The sequence below is a fragment of the Phalaenopsis equestris genome, unplaced genomic scaffold (assembly GCF_001263595.1).
Source record: "Phalaenopsis equestris unplaced genomic scaffold, ASM126359v1 Scaffold000552, whole genome shotgun sequence".
NCBI lineage: Eukaryota > Viridiplantae > Streptophyta > Magnoliopsida > Asparagales > Orchidaceae > Phalaenopsis > Phalaenopsis equestris.
This window is the reverse complement of record NW_018164992.1, coordinates 1,703,117-1,712,056: the sequence shown is the minus strand read 5'-3', so window position 1 is coordinate 1,712,056 and position 8,940 is coordinate 1,703,117. Positions and strand designations below refer to the sequence as shown.

The following is an 8,940-nucleotide window of genomic DNA, read 5'->3' as shown; positions in this document are numbered from 1 at the left end:
TCGTGACAAATTGTGAGCACAAGTTGAGCTCGAATGCCGAGCTCGAGCTCGGCTTGTAGTGGTCGCAGCCGGTTCGCGAGCTGACTCACAAGCTCGAATTAAGAATTTAATTTTTACATGAGCTCACCAGAGAAGGTATCGGTGGCATCGGCAGCTAACCTGAAAATGTATCGAAATGACTAAAGGTAGGCTGATTGAGCCGGCTTGTGATCCAATGAGCCTCGCCGGGACGAGCTCAAGCTCAAGCTCTTTTAATAAACAAGCTCAAGTTTGAGCTCATGGTTTGATAAGCTCGGCTCATGAGCTCGTTAACAAGCTCGCTCAGTTCATTTACACCCCTAGTTACAACCAACACGGTTGAAGGGAAAATAACAACAAAAATGACACTCACTGCAAGTAGGGCGGTATTTCAATGGTGGGTGGTCGAGTTGGTGATTTGGACGACAGGCCGATGGTTCGGGGGCAATGGCTGATTGTAGATTAAAGAGGGTGTTGGGAAGAGATGGGCTTGCGATTGGCTGCTAGTGGAAGGAGTGGTGGCAGTGGGGTGGGACAGGTGATTCACTGTTGTATTATTTCTTTACTGCTATATTACATAACAAATTTCTGTTACATGAACAAACAAATCTCTGTTGGAGCTTAAAAACCTGTTTATCGTAAGAATTTGTTGATTCACTGTTTGAATGATATGTTATTGTTGCCAGTTCATTGAACAAGCTTGTTTTAGCTTTTTTATTAAGTATGTCATCAACCGCATGAGATGGATGCTTGTTCATATTATTTTGAAAGATTATCATGGGACTGCAAGTTTTGAAGATTTTAAAGTGTCAGTCAGATACGTTTTTACAATTTTATTTTGGTTCTTAAATTTTGTTTCTGGTTTTTCCTTCCCTTGAAAAGACTAGATGTAGAATTGTTGCTTTGCAGCTGGTGTCTGCGGCTCCAAACAGCTTTCCCATAATTCTTTTATTTTCAGAGATATGCCCTGCTTTTGTATCGAAATCCTGGATTTTGGTGGCTTTTATTTTATTTTTCTTTCTTTTCCCTGGAAATATATAGTGCAGACAAAATCAGACCTGAAAAGGAGCTCGAGCGTGCTAAATCTGAAATCTTACGTTGTAAATTGAAGATTAGGGAGATATTTCAGCGCCTCGATTCTTTGCTTGCTGAAGGAAGGCTTCAGGAATCATTATTTGATTCTGATGGAATTGACAGTGAAGATGTAGGTGCCCCTAATGTTCACTATGTAAAGTGCCAAAATAGACCCATGTTTGTTTACATAGGGCCATTTTGGTCCCAAAGTAAAGAAATACCAAATTAGTCTCCAAATCTTTTTAATATGGGCTGAAATAGTCCCAGAGAGGACTATTATAGCCCCCATTAAAAGAGTTTGGTAATAAATTGACATTTTTATAGATCTGGGATTAAAATGACCATCTGCAAAAAGTCAGGGGAGGGTCATTTTAAAATTTTTCTCCTGACTTTGTTTGTTTATTCTTGTTAAACTTCATTAGTAAGTTGTGGAGAACTCATAATTCATATTTCTCCATAATTTGGTAGATATTCTGTGGTAAATGTGGTTCTAAGGACGTGTCTGCTGACAATGATATCATTCTTTGCGATGGCATTTGTGAACGTGGTTTTCATCAGACGTGTTTGAACCCTCCTCTGTTGAGTGAAGATAGTATAACCTAAGCCTCAAATATTTTTCTGATTTTTTAATCTTTTATGTTGTAGACTAATGTTCAACTTACTTTTATCTATTCGTGTTTTTCTTAGTTCCAACTGGAGATGAAGGATGGTTGTGCCCTGAATGTGATTGCAAAGTAGACTGCATTGATTTGCTTAGCGAGTTTCGAGGAATCGATCTATCAATTGAGGACTCATGGGAGGTAAGCTATATATTGTTCTCGATAATTCTTTTTTTTTAAAAAAGTGCCAAAATAGTTTCCTAACTGTTTGCATGGGACCATTCTAGTTACAGAATCTATAAATGCGCCGAATTAATCCTTTAAATTGGAGCTGAAATAGTCTTCTGTGGGTACTTATTTAGCCTTTATCAAAAGAGTCTCAAATTAAATTTATTTTTTTATAGACCGCGGGACTAAAATGTCCCAGTGCAAAAAGTCAGACTATTTTGACGTTTTTCTCTTTTACCGTAGGTCCAAAAACAAATTCTAATTTGTATTTGTGCAGAGGATTTTTCCTGAGGCGGCGGTTTTGGCAAATGGAAACGGACAGTATGACAATCTCAATCTTCCGTCAGATGACTCTGAAGATGATGATTATGACCCTAATGCTCAAAGAGTTGATGTAGATGAGCAAGTGGACGGATTGGATCATGAAGAATCAGATTCAAGTTCTTCGTCTTATGATTCTACATCTTCAGATGAAAATATGAACCAAGCTACCGTTGAATTACCCACAGATGATTCCGAAGATGATGAATTTGATCCTGATGCTCCAGATCCAGACAAAGAAGTACACAAGAGCAATCCCAGCTCTGATGAATCTGATTTTACATCCGATTCTGATGAATTTTGTGCGGAACTCAAGAAAACCGCACATGCTAAAGAGGCTTCGGCATCATCTCAATTGAATGTTAATATTTTGATTGATTCTGATATTGATGAAATGAATGATGACGATAAGCTAAATGACTGTTCTGAAATGCCTTCTGCCAAGCTTGAAATGGACGAAGAGGAAAGTGGTTTGAGGTTGTCGAATAAAAGGAGCCGTGAAAGATTAGATTACAAGAAGCTATATGATGTAAGGTTCTCTTCTTTTTGTGTACCATTATTTTCTTGGGGCATTTAAATACATATCACCCACTTCTTTGTACTTACATATTTAAAATCTAAAACTTAATTTTTACACTTATACCACCCGAATCTTTTATATCACATCGGAAATACCGCTGTTAACTTTTAAAAGGTGAAATAGGCTTTTTGATGCTTAGGTAGGGTGGTATATATGTGAAAAATGAAGTTAGGTATTAGATATGTAAATACATAAGAATTGAGTGGTACGTATGCAAATCATCCTATTTTCTTTGAATCTTTGTAGAAATGCAAGCAAAAGAATGACCTTTTTTTCGCTTCACGTGGCTACTTTTTATTGTAATAAAAAGGAGTGTATGTAGTGCATGAGGCTCTCTTCAATGTAGTGTGGCAGCTAATTGATATATGCAATTCTATTTTTTTATTTCAACGACTTTCTTCTTATTACTAAAATTGTGAATCTTTTTTACCAAACATTGTATACTGTGTACCTCATGTTTGTCAAAAATAAATTATTATCCCCCTTCCTGATTTCATGAAATTTTTACCCATACCCTTTCATTAAGATAGTGTTCATTGCAAGATGGTCCAGCTGATCTAAGCTGTAAATTTTTTAATTCATTGTCTCTTTCAAATATTCATGTTCTGTGTTTTTTTATATATCATAATGTCATGATCTTTGACTCTCTCTGCAATAACATTGGTTGTTTTTGCAAAATAAAAGTTTTAATTCTCTGCATCCACATCATTTTATGTTTCGTCTACTGCATAAAATTCCTGAAAATTTTGTTGCCATCATTCTATCAACTTCAGATTAAAAGTTGTATGATTTCTTTAATTCATAGGAAGATTATGGTAACCTACCCTCCGAATCTAGCGAAGATGAAGAATGGAATGGAAAGATTTCACCGAAGAAGTTGAAGAAAACTGATGATAAACAAATTGAGGAGGTGTTATGCAATTCTTTATCTTACAGAATAAAGAACCCAAAAATCTCCAGCATTGATATGGCAAGCTCTAGAAACTTCTATGACTATTTAATCTGACTTTGTTCAATCACAATTTCTCAGGTTGCCAAGGATAGTTCTGTAAAGACAACTCCAAAATCATGTAAAAAAAATTCTAATTCCTCCTCAGCTAAGGAAAATCATGGTCCTCAGGAACCTGATTCTGGTGGCTGTAATTCTTCTGCTGGTCTAAAAAAATCTGCAGTGGGTTCTAAGGTATTGACAGTTTGGCTTATATTTTGTTTTTTCTCTACCCAATTTTAATATATTTGCAACTCAATTTGTTGGAATTTTGGAATTCTTATAGAGTATATGTTATCTCCGAGGGAGTATTTTTCAGATTTAGTTTAATAAAAGGATTTTTTTCTGGCATGCTTGTTTAATTAATATAAGTATGCATCCGTGCCAAATAATCATAGTTTGATTAGTTTAATCATGTTTAGATTGTGGATGAAGAAAGTTGCGGTTGTATGACATATTAAGTTGGAGATGCTTGGATTTTTTTCTAAAATTTACAAGACTGGATGCAATATACAGATAATTACAACTCATGATTTGTTCTTGGGATGCTTTTAATTGGTGTTCACAGAAATGCCATGACATATTTTATTTGACAAATTTTTAATTAATATGTCAAACTAACGATTTATCAATTAAAGATAATAGTAAGAATGAAAATGAAAAAAACCTTAAGGAAAGAACTAAGCCTCACGTTGGTTCTTGGAGTCTCTCTCTCGGAAGTAGTTTTTTACACTAGTGTAGTATTTGAAGAACGCACGTTGACAATCACACACACACACATGAGAGGAAATTGAAATAGTATTTATGGATAATATTTTTCTTATATGTATCTATGGCCATATTTATTAATATCGAAGGACCTTAAATAAGAAACTGCACAAACTTGTGTGGTATTGTATGCATTTCAAAAAAGTGGCATTTATGTACATGCAGCACAATTCTTATGCATTTACATATCTAACAACTAAACTTTCATATTTATATGTGTGAGACTCAAATCTTTAAAATTGCATAAAAATGCCACTATTACTAACTTTTTAAAAGTGCAGTACACATTTATCATGCATAGGTTTTTGACATCAAAATGTTGAAACTGTAAATGTCAAACTTTAGCTGTTAGATACGTGAAGACATAAAAATTGTGTGGTATGTAAATTTCCCTTACAAAAAATAAAACAGTATGTAATGCACTGTGTTCAGGGTTTACTTGTAGATTGCGTGCATTTGAGGACAATCCAACATTACCCTTTTTTTCTTGTTTTCTGCATAAGAAATGCCATTTTGCATACTATTTTTTATTTATTTTTATTCATTTGTTAGTTGAAGTTTACAATTTTTTTTTTGGGTAGAAATTATATGAAGCCTTCCAGGAAAACCAGTACCCAACTAAGGAAAGCAGGGATAGTCTTGCTCAAGAACTCGGCTTGACATTCAAGCAGGTCGTAGTCCGATGCTCTTTCCACAATTGCATGTCATAACTTCTTGGGGCATTTGCATACCTACTGCAAAATTCTTTTGTATTTACATTATCTAACACCTAAACATTCATATTTACATTCAAATCACTCAAATCTTTAACATCACATCAGAAATATCACCATCATTACCTTTTTAAAATTGAAATACACCTTTTCATGCATACTTTTATAACACCAAGGTGTTATAAGTGTAAATATCAAATTTTGGGTGTTAGATAGGTAAATTTATATGAATTGTGTTATATATGTAAATTTCCCTAACTTCTAATGCTTTCAAAGAAAAGTGAACCTTCATAAATTGTGTAGGTTTCAAAGTGGTTCTTAAATGCACGGCATAATTCTCGTGTTTCGGCCAAGAAATCGAGCAATGTTGGGATGACAACTTTTGAAGTTCCTATTCGCCGTGATACTCTTTCAAACTCATCCAAGCCCAATGAAGGAGTCACTACCAAATCAACCATATTAGCCACGTCGCCCAATGCTACTCGCCTAAAGGTTTGAATTCATACTTCTCTTTAGGTGCATTTACATGCGTACCACTCAATTCCTAAGTATTTTACATATGCAATACCTAAACTTTATTTTTTTTACAATTAGACCATCAAAATCTTGCATATCACATAAAAAAAATACAATGATTATAACTTATAAAAAGTTAAATACATGTTTTCATGCAAAGGTAAGGTGATGTATATGTAATAATTGAAGTTTAGGTGTGAGATATGTGAATACATAGGTATTGGGCGGCTTGGATATAAATCTTCCATCTCTTTATAGTATGTCATTGTCTTCAAATTCTTAGGTGAGGATATTCTGAACACAGAAATGATGAATTTGTGACATAACTACAGTGACATGCTCAACAAGGAAAAAGAAATTAATTACTAATTCATTGCTGATATAAACTTCATTCTTATTCCAAATTACTAATGGAAGTACTAAAGTCAGGTTTAAGTTGTTTTACTCTCTTGCACAAATAAAAGGGATTTTTACTGTTAACTGCTGTAAATATTTACCCAATTATGCTATTTTTGAAATCCTAACTAATATATAAACCTAGCTAAATGATGTTAATATGAGAACATATTTATTTGTATAACACCTAATTCTTCATAATTCTCCATGTGCCATCTTATTTTTAAAATCTTTTACTAATATTACCCCCCCTAACTAAATGCTGTTAAAACGAAAGACTATTTCATAAACATAAAGGAATATTTTATTTCTTGATTTTGAAGTTTATAAATTTATGTAAAATCATAGAAAAAGTGCCAGTATATCTCACATCAAAATATATATGTCTTAATTCTTGAACAATGGTTCATTCTTCTTAATTTATGTAAAGTAATAATTAAAAAAATGTATTTTTGGCTATTAAAAAAATATACTTGAATCGCTTAGCTTTTAAATATGATCAAACTGAAATTCAGAAGTTTATTTGATTTGTAAGCCAATTCATTAAGCTTGATTTATTATTTCTTGTAAAGCTAAATGAAAATTTTTTATGATTTCTACAGAAATTTATTATTTTCTAAAATTAACCAATAAATTATTCTTCCACATTAATGAAATATATTATTTTATTCATATTAGCATCATTTAGCTATATTAATATATTCATAAGGGTTTAAAGGATAGAGTGAAATACCATTATTAAGAGTTTAGTGGCACTCCAATATATATAGGAAAGTTTATTGTGGCTTTATATGTTCCTTAACACAGAAATTAGATGAAGCCTTCCAAGAAAACCAATACCCAAGCAGGGAAAAGAGAGAAGAGCTGGCTCAAGAACTAGGCATCACAATCCAAAAGGTATTATTTACATTTTAACATATGCATGTAAATCATGAGTTTTGTTAGTTCAGCGTTTTGCTCCAAAGCTTGAATTAGGAGTGTAAATGAGTCGAGTCGAGCTCGAACCACCCTTGGCTTGAACTTGAGCTTGATTATTTGATTGAGTTCGAGCTCGAGCTCATACTTAATTCTACCTATTCGAGCTAGCTTATTTATTATGAAAGAGAGAAAGCAATATTACTTCAACTACTTTTATAATAAAATGACAAATAGAATGAAGTAATTAGGACATAAATAATAAAAAACACTTGATATAAAATATAAAATATTTTATTTTAAATTTTGATAATTCAAAGATAAAATCTTCGATTTTAAAATATTTTGGGTATATTTTACATTAATATTGATTACACATCGGCTCACAAGCTAACAAGTAGAGTCATGGTTGGCTTGAGCGTGTCTTATTTGCTTATCAGGCTCAGCTCACAAGCCACTTTTCGAACGGAGCCCGAGCTGGCTCACAAGTTAGCATGACTCACGTACATCCCTAGCATAAACAACTGCAAGCTAACAAACGCATCGATCCATCTTGACTTCAGCAAATCAACTTGGTCAACCAAGGCTCTACGAATAATCATTATCGACCATAGATTCCTCCAAGTTAGCATTGCCACACAATATATGCTCACCACTATTGATGCTCATATGTTTCCATTTTTTAGGTGACTCGATGGTTTGAACATGCACGACGTCGCTCTCGTGCTTCTATTAAGAAATCCCACAATCCTGCAACCTGGAGCCCAGATAAACCCGAAGCCTCCTGCAGCACTCCCAACAGCCAAAAACTCAACATACTTGAGGAAGACAAGACAACCGAACCAACTACGCCAAATAAAGCTATCGTCTTAACCACAACTTCGACGAGCTATGCGAAGCCGAACGACAATGGAGTATCTGCTCGAAACGAATTTAATACTACCCCAAAAAGCAGTCTGAGTCCTCAGAAGCTTTATTCGCCGATTGCGAACGGAGCTGCTTCGAGTGAGAAAGGAACAAACTCAGTTAATGACCGGCGGAAAGCCATAGCTAAAGAACTGAGGAGGATGAGGAAAGCTAGATAGTTCTCCCCAGAAGATAGTGGGATTGCCATGTGACTATGGTCAGTATTGCAAATTTGTTGCCTTTTGGCTTGTTTTTTGGTCCATCTTATGAGCCTTTCCTGATATATTTTGTTTTGACCTGTTACTGGAAGTTCTCATCTTGTAAGCAGAAGAATTTGACATCTAAAGTTCTTTTTTTTTTTTTACTTTTAAATTTCTTATATATTATTCTTTAGTTGTTTGCTGAAGTATATCATCCCCAAATCTTGAGCTTATACTGCTTGAAGAGAGGTACATGAGGTTTTCATTCTAGGATGGGATGATGAATGTGGATTCTTTTTGTGTTGTTAAGTGTGTTCTTATAATTTGATTTGAGAAAAAAAAATTGGGGGGTTTACATGCAGACCACACAATTCTTATGTATTCTTACACCCAACCATTCATATTTACAGGCATATCACTCAATCTTTAACCTCTCATTAGAATGCCATAGTCAGTACCTTTTAAAAAGTGAAATACAGTTTTCTATGCATAGTTTTATGGCACTAAGATGTTGTAAGTGTAAATATCAAACTTTAGGTGTTGGATATGCAAGTATATAAGAATTATGTATGTAATTCTATAGATTTCATGATTTTGTCCTGGTTGTTTTGAGATTAGTATGATATGATTTATGATCCATTCATGTATTATATTTATCTGAAAAATAAAATGTAGGAGCTTTAATCTACATGATGCATAGATGTATTAAGGATATTGA

General features: G+C 33.9%; 1 protein-coding gene across 4 annotated transcripts in view; it reads left to right on the top strand.

Moving 5' to 3' along the window:
- Nucleotides 1-8,394, top strand: part of LOC110029145 (homeobox protein HOX1A) — a 21,737-nt gene extending 13,343 nt beyond the window's left edge. For 2 of the 4 annotated variants that reach the window (XM_020731299.1, XM_020731298.1), the window contains exons 3-12: nucleotides 1,060-1,222; nucleotides 1,561-1,684; nucleotides 1,780-1,892; nucleotides 2,197-2,769; nucleotides 3,626-3,730; nucleotides 3,851-4,003; nucleotides 5,158-5,247; nucleotides 5,593-5,781; nucleotides 7,009-7,098; nucleotides 7,803-8,394. In XM_020731299.1, the coding sequence (XP_020586958.1) occupies nucleotides 1,060-1,222; nucleotides 1,561-1,684; nucleotides 1,780-1,892; nucleotides 2,197-2,769; nucleotides 3,626-3,730; nucleotides 3,851-4,003; nucleotides 5,158-5,247; nucleotides 5,593-5,781; nucleotides 7,009-7,098; nucleotides 7,803-8,201 (1,999 nt within the window). In that variant the 3' untranslated portion in view covers nucleotides 8,202-8,394. The remainder of the gene's footprint in view (nucleotides 1-1,059; nucleotides 1,223-1,560; nucleotides 1,685-1,779; nucleotides 1,893-2,196; nucleotides 2,770-3,625; nucleotides 3,731-3,850; nucleotides 4,004-5,157; nucleotides 5,248-5,592; nucleotides 5,782-7,008; nucleotides 7,099-7,802) is intronic. The other 2 variants (XM_020731300.1, XM_020731302.1) reach the window with 2 other exon arrangements.
- The last annotated feature ends 546 nt before the right edge of the window (nucleotides 8,395-8,940 follow it).